The sequence below is a fragment of the Mesoplodon densirostris genome, chromosome 6, assembly GCF_025265405.1.
Source record: "Mesoplodon densirostris isolate mMesDen1 chromosome 6, mMesDen1 primary haplotype, whole genome shotgun sequence".
NCBI classification, from domain to species: Eukaryota; Metazoa; Chordata; class Mammalia; order Artiodactyla; family Ziphiidae; genus Mesoplodon; species Mesoplodon densirostris.
The window spans coordinates 112379442-112393458 of record NC_082666.1 but is presented as its reverse complement, the minus strand read 5'-3'; the positions used below and the strand labels follow the sequence as shown (position 1 = coordinate 112393458).

General features: G+C 38.4%; 1 protein-coding gene across 3 annotated transcripts in view; it reads right to left on the bottom strand.

The window, feature by feature from the left end:
* The window catches only part of PTPDC1 (protein tyrosine phosphatase domain containing 1), an 88401-nt gene that overhangs the window by 13902 nt on the left and 60482 nt on the right, over positions 1-14017 (bottom strand). For 2 of the 3 annotated variants that reach the window (XM_060102445.1, XM_060102447.1), the window contains 3 exons: positions 3280-3451; positions 895-975; positions 542-660 (listed from right to left, as the gene is read on the bottom strand). In XM_060102445.1, coding sequence (XP_059958428.1) covers positions 542-660; positions 895-975; positions 3280-3451 — 372 coding nt within the window. The remainder of the gene's footprint in view (positions 1-541; positions 661-894; positions 976-3279; positions 3452-14017) is intronic. The other variant, XM_060102446.1, reaches the window with a different exon arrangement.

The window sequence follows — 14017 nt, the reverse complement described above, 5'->3', positions numbered from 1 at the left end:
AGGATAAAAAAGCTAACATAAACTTCTTCAAAACAAGTTGTAGATTGTCACATACAGAATCCCTGCATCCTACCCAGGGGCAGAGCTATGCAGTAGGTAAAAGCATGAATGAGTCCTGGGTTCCAATCCTGCTGCCATGTTTAAGCTGTGATCTTGGGCAAGTCAGAACTTCCTCAGCCTGTGTGACCTCATGTGTGAAGCAGAACAACTATATATTATGTGACTGTTTTAAGGATTACATGAGATGACAGGTCTGGATACTGTTTATGTTAATTATACAGGCATTATTTCTACAAGGTCTCCTCGCAAGTTCACTCTCACAGGAAAAAAGAAATCTTATACTTTCAACAGCAATACCACAGAAGAATGATAGCATTATTTAAAGTCAAAGTTAGCTTATCTTCACTTTTTAGAAGCCCTACTACATTACTATGCAGTAACTGTTTACTTCCATCACCTTTTTAACCTAAGAGCTGAATAGACAAAAAGTCTCTGAGTTCTGTCCTTGGTAACTCATGGAGAGGAGGATGGAAGGACTTACTGCCAGCCTCCATGAAAGCTTCAGGAAGGTATGTGAAGCCACTTTCTTGTTCCAGAGGGCTCCCACAGCTGGCATGCTCACCAGGACGCTGCAGGTTGATGATACTTTTTATGCCATGGCTTAAAGGAAAAAGAAAAAAAAATTAGTCATATTGGGAGGTAGTGTTAAAAAATTAACCATTTTTGGCATTAATAAACATTATTAACTACTTTCAAAACCTTAATTGTCTTATTTGAAATAAGTTCTTCACACTCCTGTTGGTAAAATGAAAGCACCTTTCCATGTGAAGTCAAAAGCAATAGAAGAGAAAACACAAGCTGGCTTATTAAAGTGTGTAAACACGCAACGTTTACCTTCGGAACTGCTCGATGATGCAGTATTTCTGGAGGAGCTCAGTGGACGGGCGTGCCATGGCCAGGATATTATCAGTGACCCTACAGATGGGAGGAGGGACTGGTGATATGCACAAAACTGAGAAAGCAAGATTTCAGCCCTTACTTTTTCTATGATTTCAACAATGCTATAAGGTAAGAATCTCCTTATACAAATCCGGCTTCAATTCTGTATTATGATTAGGGCTCTAAGAAACCCTAGCTTCTTAAATCCCTGGAAAAAATTCCAGAACATAAAGTATTTATGGACTCCAGCAAAGTACTTTCAAGGATTTTCATGAGATTCTAGTGGATATGACAGAATGATGGAGAAACCTCAGCTGGCAGCAAAGGACATCCTGGATTAGTTATCCAAAGGTTACTGACTAAATGAGGAGGGCCAGCTGGGAGGCATTTTTAGTTACATAGCTATCTGTACCTCAGTTACCTAATGTATTGAGTGGGGATAATGCCTGCCTCACAAGGTTGGTGTGAGAATTCAATATGATGTGAGTGTAAAGACTTTAGCACAAATCCTAGCATGTGGTTATGAATAAATGCTGAGTTATTATAATTTTGCAAAAATTATGGCTTTGGAGACAGTCAGACCTGGATTCAAATGCTGACTTTTCTACTTTCTAGCTGTGTAGCAAATTACTTAGTCTCTCTGGACTTCACCAATAAAATGACATTAATGATGCCTACTTAAAGAGGGTTTTTTTTTTTTTTTTTTTTTTTTTTGCGGTACGCGGGCCTCTCACTGTTGTGGCCTTTCCCATTGCGGAGCAAAGGCTCTGGACGGGCAGGCTCAGCGGCCATGGCTCACGGGCACAGCCGCTCCGCAGCACGTGGGATCCTCCCGGACTGGGGCACGAACCCGTGTCCCCTGCATCGGCCGGCGGACTCTCAACCACTGTGCCACCAGGGAAGCCCTGAAGAGTTTTATGAAGATACTGATTTGAGAGTGTTCAGCACCGTGCCTGGCTTTTAACCAAATGGATGTTTACTGAATGTACAAATGGATAGAGACCCAGTAAACAGCTATCACTCTCACTAGGGCTCTGGCTTCACTCTGTTCTGATTGCATTTCTCACCAGTGGCCTGGTGAAAGATACATAAGGTAGACTATTGCAAGTTGTGGGTCACAAGAACCTGAGAGGAGTAACAGAGACATTAGATGAGCAGGTCAGGATTCAGAAAGATACTATCCCTCATGCCTGGGGCAATGTCTAAAACTTAACAGGGACCCCCAAAGGTTTGGGATCCCCCAAATTTAATAGCACTTACTGTAGGACTGAGAGAGATGTAACATGAAAGCAGCAGAGGCGAAAAAAGTTCAGATAGTTTAGTCAACAATAAACCAAAAATATGAATGTAACCTTAAGCTGCATTATTAGAAATTTACTTGTCTGACCACACCTCAGGAATAGTGTTTGCTTTTTCACAACATTCTTCAAGAAAGATAGTGATAAACTAGAACATGATCTGTGGAGAACAACAGTGACAGTGGACCCCAGACTATAGTACTACACATGTACCCAGCAAATCCAATATGAAAAAGTACAGTGTTGCAAGTTAGTAAGCTGGTTGACAAATATCTAATTTGTAAATGAATTCTTGCTCTATAAAATGATTCACAAGCAGAGTTCTTTGAATAGTGAATTCCTCTTAGTGCATTCCAAATGTGATTTGGTTTTGAATATCAGAATTTTTTAGAGATATCACTACATCAAAAAAGGTATACTCGACAGTTTACTATTAATAATAAAAGCAGTATGATTCAATAATGAATGAATTACATTTACATACCATAAACAAAGTAAGCATCTTATATCATCTACTGAACTGACAACTCGTACCACCTTCTACTGAGCAGACTGGAAGTGTATGTATTTGTATGAAAATGTATAGTTTTATACAGAATACAGGAACAAAATAAAAACAAGGCTAAAGCTTACCTGTATGAAACTGAAAAACTACCTATGTACCTCATAATTTCTCAAATTTATAGTTGAACATTTTAATTATTTTTAGCAATTTCTGAAGTTTAAGAGCTATCTAGTTATCATTTCTTTAAGATACTTTACATACAGCATTCTATTCAATTAAAAAAAAACCTATAGGGTTGGTTTCATTATTTCCATTTTACAGATCAGGAAACTGTGGTTCCGACTGCCTGTGTGAGTAGACCAAGATCACACAGCTTGTCAAGTGGCAAAGCCAGGGATGGAGGTGAGGTCCTCTGACCTCAGAACCCCCCATTCCTTCTTTTACAGCCCACTGCCTCCTGGCCATGTCCTACACATCCATTCCCTTTTCCCACTTAGCAGTAGGTGGGAGCTACCAAAGACAGACAGAATCACTTACCAGGACGAGTAGACCCCCTTAATAGCTTGCTCCTGTTCACTCCAGCGGGCTGCATTTTCATACTTGCAAGCTTTGCCACCACATGCCATGGAACAGGCCATATGTCCAGGAATGACATGCCGTAAACGCTCTCCAACTTTTGTATACTTTGGTGTTGGACGTCCTGAATTTCCTAGAACATTCAAAGGGACGATTCAAAATCCTACTCTCCGAACAGAATAGTAACATGGCAAACAGCTTCCATTTTCCCTGAGGATTGTAGATGACAAGCTGGTGCTAAATCCCCTTCACTTTGTCAGGAATAAAACTGTTTCCCTTTCGTGTAAGTACACTATCCTTTACTACAGAAAAGGCTTTTGCACACAATAATCTCCACATGTCATATTGGTAATGAAAAGGAAGAAACTGTAAAAGCAGATCTTCTACAAGGGAATGAGTTTTGTGCAAAAACTACATTTTTAATGAAAAAACATTCAATCATTTTTATCTCCTATTACATGCCTACTGAATCTCTTAGCATAACAGACAATACAAAGTATAATGCAGAATTGATTGTCAAAATTTTACAAAGTATCAACACAGCATAACCTCTTCACAGTTCTTATACTTAAACTCAAAGCTGTGGCAATCTTTAAGAAGAAAAGGAGCTTTACTTTTTCTCTCGGGGCAAGCTGGGTTTCTCTCAGCACAGCTGACGGAGGACATGGCCACCATCACCTGGAGAGAGGATGAGGAGAGCATCTTGGCAGTGGAGCTGCGCCGCCCCTGCTGCAGTCGCAGGATGGGGTCGGAGGCAGAGTGTCGTCGGCCCTGGAAAAAGGAGCTGAGGAATGGTACAGCAGAAAGCCTCCGGGGTGGATCCTGCATGGCGCTGGGCTTCCAGGAGGGAAAAGCTGGAGGCGAGATGTCAGCGCCAGCCTGCTCCATGATGAAGTTACACTGAGACATGAGCATCACTCTGCGTGATCTAACCGCCATTCAGGATAGGCTGACTTGTTTCCATAGTGACAAACAAAGAAACTACTGATTCCCACTCAGATCTGTACAAGCAAAATCCCACATGAATGGATTGTTTTGAACAGATTGTTCAAATATAAGGAAGAATAACATGTATTTTCAATAGATTATACCTAAAATGTGACTTTTCTATTGTTTCTCAAACACGTTTAAAAGATCTGACTGCTCAAAGAATTACATCTAAAATACTGTAATGAATTTAGAAAAATGTCTTTCTGATGTAAACACACACATATTAAAATATTTAAATTTTGTTATTCCTTTCATATCTATTCTTTGAACATTTTGAAAAATATTCTCTTTCTACTGCTCTCTGGAACAGGGCAGATAAAAAGTTAATTGTAACAAAGTGAGAGAGTGGCATGGACATATATACACTACCAGATGTAAAACAGACAGCTAGTGGGACACAGCGCAGGGAGATCAGCTCGGTGCTTTGTGACCACCTAGAGGGGTGGGATAAGGAGGGTGGGAGGGAGACGCAAGAGGGAGGGGATATGGGGTATATGTATATGTACAGCTGATTCACTTTGTTAAACAGCAGAAAATAACACAACGTTGTAAAGCAATTATACTCCTATAAAGATGTTAAAAAAAAGTTAATTGTAATAAAGTGGGATATACTAGATACCTCTAACACTTAAAACACTGTTTAATTTTTTAAAATAAAAAGAAAACCCTATTTTTTTTATAGAACTATTAAAGAAATGCTTGGATAGAACAAATAAAGACATCTGTAGGGCTGATATATTAACCAAAAGACATTTATATTCATATTCTTATTTTCAGAATGTGAAAACCCAATTCTTGGTTATTGGATAGTAATAGTAGTCATAACTATAGCCCTCAAAAACTCAAAGACACGACTCTGTGCCTTTTGTTGCTGACTACGGGGAAAAGAAAAGCTTCAGTAATGTCTTGGCAGAGGCATAGGAAGAAAATTTACTAAGTTTCACATTTTTTAAAGGAACTGGATGAGGGGGAGGTTGCAACTTGAGGATCAAGGATATAAAGAACACAGAAACTATAACAACCACCAACTGTCTGCCTCCTCTCTTGTTAATGTCAAGCTGCACACCCTAACCCCACCCCCGTGTCTCTCTCCCTCTGTCTCTCCAAATGGTATTTCAGCCATGTGCAGGTGGAAACAGTCTACTGTCATAGATAGGGTTCTTCTTTGTTTTGTTCTGTTTTATTTTAACAATTAATAATGCTTTAAAGCATGCTCCTTTTAAAACACAACCCCCATCTCCCCAACTGGATGTGCTTTGTCAAATAAGACAGAGTAGCTCAATTTGGTGCCCAAATTCCTACGAGTATAGCACCCTGCCCCTGTTATTTTGCATACAGCAATGGAAAAGAATTCCTTTTAACATACCTAATCCAGAAGGCACAGCTTCCTCATAGTTTTACAGGAAAGGAAAGAGTAGAGGATGCGGTGTGGAAGGCAAGTTGGAACCTGATGGCAAGAGACCCTAAATGCTCAAACTTAGGGGTCTGAGTCTGCTATCTGGGGAACAGGGAGTCTGACTCAAGTTTCTTAGTGTTAACATTCCCTGCAAAGATAGGGCCAGGAGCCAAGGACTGGGGGCCTGCTGGGACTGTGATTGTGTGAACGGAGCTAAGCATGGAAACAAGACAGTACACAGGCAGACACTGCACTGGGTGCTGAGACTTCAAGCCTGAGTGACCAGCAGAAAGATACTGAAGCAGGTAAATATGGACGTCCATAAGAAGAAGGTGCGAGAGAAAATCCGGCAGGCAAGTTCCATCTGAGATGAAAGGCATGTGAGGCAGCAACTAGGAGGTCTCAACCAGTGAGTATGAAATGCGTGATCTGTGCAGCTCTAAGGACATCCACAGAGGACAGTCCAAATGACTCTGTTCTCAACAGTTCTGAAAATGAGAATGAATTTGATGAGGATAGGAATTGTCTGGACCAAGCTAAGGAACAGAAGCTTTATGTATTAAAATACAATGTCTTACAGATGTGTGAAACAAGAAGTGTGAGTGTATGTAACTAAACTGACCCACAAAATGAATAACTACTTTCAAAAAGAATACAAAAAGAGACCAATTTGGTACAGGTTCTAATATCTTTTATTCCATGAATTAGAAGATAATCCCTATAAAGTCATGGCATGATTGTTTTTTGGCAACATTCTGTGAACAAAAATGTGGTTATGTGGAGATGTGGATTTCTGAGGTCAAGGAGCTTGGCACAATAGCCTAAAAATCAATTTTTAAAAATTTAAATTGGGATGAGTTATAGATTTCTAGCGATGAATTGTTCAGACTTTTAGAAATAACATTTTAATATTTATTTAAATTACCAATAGGGAAAAAAGTGAAGCCTTATCTTTAGATAGAAGGAGGAACAAGACTATTTTAATTTCTATTTCATGTATTATATAAGATGGAAGTATTTTAGAGTAAGAGTAATTATATGAAGGGCCATATTTTCAACAGAAACTAAAAGGTAAAGAACTGAGTTATTTGCAGTGAGGTGGATGGACCTAGAGTCTGTCATACAGAGTGAAGCAAGTCAGAAAGAGAAAAACAGGCAGCAAATGCTAACACATATATATGGAATCTAAAAAAAAAAAAAAAAAAGTTAGATGAACCTAGGGCCAGGACATGAGTAAAGATGCAGACATAGAGAATGGACTTGAGGACACGGGGAGGGGGAAGGGTAAGCCGGGACAAAGTGAAAGAGTGCATGGACTTATAAATACTACCAAATGTAAAATAGATAGCTAGTGGGAAGCAGCCGCATAGCATGGGGAGATCAGCTCGGTGCTTTGTGACCACCTAGAGTGGTGTGGGATAGGGAGGGTGGGAGGGAGACGCAAGAGGGAGGAGATATGGGGATATATGTATATGTATAGCGGATTCACTTTGTTATACAGCAGAAACTAACACAACATCGTAAAGCAATTATACTCCAATAAAGATGTTGAAAAAAGAAAAAGGTAAAGAAATTTTTCTTCTGGCAACCACAGAGAAAGTCTGTAGAACCTCGTTATTATAAGCTACATTCACCTCTCTGCTCTCCTCCCCTCCTTCCTCCATAGTTACAACTTGAGGCCACAAGAAACAACACTACTGTTGTTTCTCCACTTACCTGTTAACAGGATCTATATTTTCCTTCTCTGACAAAGTGTTTTTCTAAATACATGAGAAAAAATATCAGTTTTCTATATTCCATGAATATAAAATCATAGGGGACCCTGCCTCATTACTATTTTTACCGTTTTTCTTCCAAATATGCTGTCTCTAAAAAAAAAAAAAAAATCAGGCTCCAAGAAAAAGTAGGAAAACAATACAAAAGATAATCCCCATGACCAATCCTATACTCCCCCCTAAGCTGCTGTAATCATCAATGCATAAAAGACCCCTCTCAAAGCATAAAGAATATGGGTGCTGCACTCTAAACACAACAATACCTTTGTGGCCAATGGCCTGTTTGTAGGTAGGCAATCAGACCTTCCCAAATTCAGAATAATATTTAAGGAACCAAATGAGATACTGGTCACTGCAAACGTGAAATTAAGCACAGTAAACAACAAAGAAACCTACCTAAAATTACTTATGAGACCTTGGTCTTTTCCTCTTTAGTTTCTATATGTGGGTGGTTAAAACACTAAAGAGTCTAAAGAGATGTGGAGCCTCAAGAACTGGTAATTCACTTTTATACTCAAGAAAGGACTAATAACTTCCTATTTAAACAAACTCATGCAACAATAGGCCCAAGAATGCAGTGGGAGATGGAGGTCCATCTGGGGTCAGTCCTAAGTCAATACAGGAGTCATTTCCAGGAACTGGAAATGGACTAGAATGCTGACTTTACAGCTTCTTGTTTTCCACTTTTTGTGACAGGAGGCTCACTTCTCACAAGGCAACTAACTATTCAACTGTTTGACAGCTCAAGATGTTTTCTAACGTTGAGTCAAAATCCATTTCTCTGTAAACATTGGTCCTGGTCCTTCCCTCTAAAAATGAAAAACAAAGCACCTCTTTGACTTGAAAGGTTTTCAAATATCTGAAGACAGAACTTCTCTAAGTCTTCCCCTATTCAGGTCAAATCTTCTTAATTTTTCAAACATTCCTAGTATATGTCATTGTTTCCAGATCCTTCACTATAATTCCCCTTCTTCAGAGAGCCCTCCCTGTCCCCTTCACAGCTAAGCTTCTAAAAAAAGTTGACTTCATTTGCCATTTGCATTTGTCACCTTCTCGTCCTCAATCTATTGAACTCTGGTGTCTGTCTCCAGCATCCACTCAAATTCGATCTTGCTAAGGTCTCTGATGCCTTTTTATAGTTTTTGTCTTATTTTGACTGCTTAGCACATTTAACACAGTTGAACAATTTAGTTTTTTTCTTTTTTATTAACAACTTTATTGGAGTATAATTGTTTTACAATGGTGTGTTAGCTTCTGCTTTATAACAAAGTGAATCCGTTATACATAAACATATATCCCCATACCTCTTCCCTCTTGCGTCTCCCTCCCTCACACCCTCACTATCCAACACCCCTCTAGGTGGTCACAAAGTACCGAGCTGATCACCCTGTGCTACGTGGCTGCTTTCAACTAGCTATCTATTTTACGTTTGGTAATGTATATATGTCCATGCCACTCTCTCACTTTGTCCCAGCTTACCCTTCCCTCTCCCCATATCCTCAAGTACATTCTCTAGTACTTCTGCGTCCTTATTCCAGTCTTGCCCCTAGGTTCTTCATGACCATTTTTTTTTTTTTTTTAGATTCCATATATATGTGCTAGCATAAGGTATTTGTTTTTCTCTTTCTGACTTCACTCTGTATGACACACTCTAGGTCCATCCACCTCACTATAAATAACTCAATTTCGTTTCTTTTTATGGCTGAGTAATATTCCATTGTATATATGAGCCACATCTTCTTTATCCATTCATCTGTTGATGGACACTTAGATTGCTTCCATGTCCTGGCTATTGTAAACAGAGCTGCAATGAACATTGTGGTACATGTAAATTTTTGAATTATGGTTTTCTCAGGGTATATGCCCAGTAGTGGGATTGCTGGCTCATATGGTAGTTCTATTTGTAGTTTTCTGAGAAACCTCCATACTGTTCTCCATAGTGGTTGTATCAATTTACATTCCCACCAACAGTGCAAGAGGGTTTGCTTTTCTCCAACCCTCTTCAGCATTTATTGTTTGTAGATTCTTTGATGATGGCCATTGTGACTGGTGTGAGATGACATCTCATTGTAGTTTTGATTTGCATTTCACTAATGATTAATGACGTTGAGCATTCTTTCATGTGTTTGTTGGCAATCTGTATATCTTCTTTGGAGAAATGTCTACTTAGGTCTTCTGCACATTTTTGGATTGGGTTGTTTGTTTTTTTGATATTGAGCTGCATGAGCTGCTTGTAAATCTTGGAGATGAATCCTTTGTCAGTTGCTTCATTTGCAAATATCTTCTCCCATTCTGAGGGTTGTCTTTTGGTCTTGTTTATGGTTTCCTTTGCTGTGCAAAAGCTTTGAAGTTTCATTAGGTCCCATTTCTTTATTTTTGTTTTGATTTCTATTTCTCTAGGAGGCAGATCAAAAGGGATCCTGCTGTGATTTACGACAAGGAGTGTTCTGCCTATGTTTTCCCCTAAGAGTTTAATAGTGTCTGGCCTTACATTTAGGTCTTTAATCCATTTTGAGCTTATTTTTGTGTATGATATTAGGGAGTGTTCTAATTTCATTCTTTTACATGTAGCTGTCCAGTTTTCCCAGCACCACTTACTGAAGAGGCTGTCTTTTCTCCACTGTATATTCTTGCCTCCTTTATCAAAGAAAAGGTGACCATATGTGCATGGGTTTATCTCTGGGCTTTCTATCCTGCTCCATTCATCTATATTTCTGTTTTTGTGCCAGTACCATACTGTCTTGATTACTGTAACTTCGTAGTAAAGTCAGGGAGCCTGATTCCTCCAGCTCCGTTTTTTGTTCTCAACATTGTTTTGGCTATTCAGGGTCTTTTGTGTTTCCAAATTGTGAAATTTTTTGTTCTAGTTCTGTGAAAAATGCCAGTGGTAGTTTGATAGGGATTGCATTGAATCTGTAGATTGCTTTGGGTAGTAGAGTCATTTTCACAATGTTGATTCTTTCAATCCAAGAACATGGTATATCTCTCCATCTATTTGTATCATCTTTAATTTCTTTCATCAGTGTTTTATAATTTTCTGCATACCGGTCTTTAGTCTCGTTAGGTAGGTTTATTCCTAGATATTTTATTCTTTTTGTTGCAATGGTAAATGGGAGTGTTTTCTTAATTTCACTTTCAGATTTTTCATCAGTAGTGTATAGGAATGCCATAGATTTCTGTGCATTAATTTTTTATCCTGCTAGTTTACCAAATTCATTGATTAGCTCTAGTAGTTTTCTGCTAGCATTTTTAGGTTTCTCTACATATAGTATCATGTCATCTGCAAACAGTGACAACATTACTTCTTTTCCAATTTGGATTCCTTTTATTTCTTTTTCTTCTCTTATTGCTGTGGCTAAAACTTCCAAAACTATGCTGAATAATAGTGGTGAGAGTGGGCAACCTTGTTTTCTTCCTGATCTTAGTCGAAATGGTTTCACTTTTTCACCATTGAGGATGATGTTGGCTGTGGGTCTGTCATATATGGCCTTTATTATGTTGAGGTAAGTTCCCTCTATGCCTACTTTATGGAGGGTTTTGATCATAAATGGGTATTGAATTTTGTCGAAAGCTTTCTCCACATCTACTGAGGTGATCATATGGTTTTTCTGCTTCAATTTGTTAATATGGTGTATCACATTGATTGATTTGCTTATATTGAAGAATCCTTGCATTCCTGGGATAAACACCACTTGATCATGGTGGATGATCATTTTAATGTGCTGTTGGATTCTGTTTGCTAGTATTTTGTTGAGGATTTTTGCATCTATGTTCATCAGTGATATTGGCCTGTAGTTTTCATTCTTTGTGACATCTTTGTCTGGTTTTGGTATCAAGGTGATGGTGGCCTCATAGAATGAGTTTGGCAGTGTTCCTGCCTCTGCTATATTTTGGAAGCGTTTGAGAAGGATAGGTGTTAGCTCTTCTCTAAATGTTTGACAGAATTTGCCTGTGAAGCCATCTGGTCCTGGGCTTTTGTTTGTTGGAAGATTTTTAATCACAGTTTCAATTTCAGTGCTTGTGATTGGTCTGTTCATATTTTCTATTTCTTCCTGGTCCAGTCTCAGAAGGTTGTGCTTTTTTAAGAATTTGTCCATTTCTTCCAGGTTGTCCATTTTATTGGCATAGAGTTGTTTGTAGTAATCTCTCATGATCCTTTGTATTTCTGCAGTGTCAGTTGTTATTTCTCCTTTTTCATTTCTAATTCTATTGACTTGAGTCTTCTCTCGTTTTCCTGATGAGTCTGGCTAATGGTTCATCAATTTTGTTTATCTTCTCAAAGAACCAGCTTTTAGTTTTATTGATCTTTGCTATCGTTTCCTTCATTTCTTTTTCATTTATTTCTGATCTGATCTTTATGATTTCTCTCCTTCTGCTAACTTTGGGGATTTTTGTTCTTCTTTTTCTAATTGCTTTAGGTGTAATGTTAGGTTATTTGAGATGTTTCTTCTTTCTTAAGGTAGGATTGTATTGCTATAAATTTCCCTCTTAGAACTGCTTTTGCTGCATCCCATAGGTTTTGGGTCGTCGTGTTTTCATTGTGATTTGCTCCTGGGTATTTTTTGATTTCCTCCTTGAGTTCTTCAGTGATCTCTTGGTTATTAAGTAGTGTATTGTTTAGCCTCCATGTGTTTGTATTTTTTACAGATTTTTTCCTGTAATTGATATCTAGTCTCATAGCGTTGTGGTCAGAAAAGATACTTGATATGATTTCAATTTTCTAAAATTTACCAAGGCTTGATTTGTGACCCAAGCTATGATCCTGGAGAACGTTCCATAAGCACTTAAGAAAGTGTATTCTGTTGTTTTTGGATGGAATGTCCTATAAATATCAATTAAGTCCATCTTGTTTAATGTATCATTTAAAGCTTGTGTTTCCTCATTTATATTTTCATTTTGGATGATCTGTCCACTGGTGAAAGTGGGGTGTTAAAGCCCCATACATGATTGTTTCTGTCCATTTCCCCTTTTATGGCTGTTAGTATTTGCCTTATGTATTGAGGTGCTCCTATGTTGAGTGCATAAACATTTACTATTGTTATATCTTCCTTCTTGGATTGATCCCTTGATCATTATGTAGATTCCTTCTTTGTGTCTTGTAATAGTCTTTGTTCTAAAGTGTATTTTGTCTAATATGAGAATTGCTACTCCAGCTCTCTTTTGATTTCCATTTGCATGGAATATCTTTTTCCATCCCCTCCCTTTCAATCTGTATGTGTCCCTAGGTCTGAAGTGGGTCTCTTATAGACAGCATATATACGGGTTTTGTTGTTGTATGCATTCAGCCAGTCTATGTCTTTTAGTTAGAGCATTTAATCCATTTACATTTTAGGTGATTATCAATATGTATGTTTCTATTACCATTTTCATAATTGTTTTGGGTTTGTTATTGTAGGTCGTTTCCTTCTCTTGTGTTTCCTACCTAGAGAAGTTCCTTTAGCATTTGTTGTAAAGCTGGTTTGGTGGTGCTGAATTCTCTTAGCTTTTGCTTGTCTGTAAAGGTTTTAATTTCTCCATCAAATCTGAGTGAGATCCTTGCTTGGTAGAGTAATCTTGGCTGTAGGCTTTTCTCTTTCATCTCTTTAAATATGTCCTGCCACTCCCTTATGGCTTGCAGAGTTTCTGCTGAAAGATCAGCTGTTAACCTCATCGGGATGCCCTTGTATGTTATTTGTTGTTTTTCCCTTGCTGCTTTTAATATTTGTTCTTTGTATTTAATTTTGGATAGTTTGATTAATATGTGTCTTGGAGTGTTTGTCCTTGTATTTATTCTGTATGGGACTCTCTGTGCTTCCTGGACTTGATTAACTATTTCCCTTCCCATATTAGGGAATTTTTCAACTATAATCTCTTCAAATATTTTCTCAGTCCCTTTCTTTTTCTCTTCTTCTTCTGGAACCCCTATAATTCGAATGTTGGTGCGTTTAATGTTGTCCCAGAGGTCTCTGAGACTGTCCTCAATTCTTTTCATTTTTTTTCTTTATTCTGCTCTGCAGTAGTTATTTCCACTGTTTTATCTTCCAGGTCAGTTGTCGTTCTTCTGCCTCAGTTATTCTGCTATTGATTCCTTCTAGAGAATTTCTAATTTCATTTATTGTGTTGTTCATCATTGTTTGTTTGCTCTTTAGTTCTTCTAGGTCCTTGTTAAACGTTTCTTATATTTTCTCCATTCTACTTCCAAGACTTTGGATATCTTTACTATCATTATTCTGAATTCTTTTTCAGGTAGACTGCCTATTTCCTCTTCATTTGTTCGGTCTGGTGGGGTTTTACCTTGCTTATTTATCTGTTGTGTGTTTCTGTGTCTTCTCATTTTGCTTCACTTACTGTGTTTGGGGTTTACATTTCACAGGCTGCAAGTTTGTAGTTCCCATTGTTTTTGGTGTCTGTCCCCATTGGCCAAGGTTGGTTCAGTGGGTTGTGTAGGCTTCTTGGTGGAGGGGACTAGTGCCTATGTTCTGGTGGATGAGGGTGGATATTTTCTTTCTGGTGGGCAGGTCCATGCCTGGTGGTGTGTTTTGGGGTGTCTGTGGCCTTA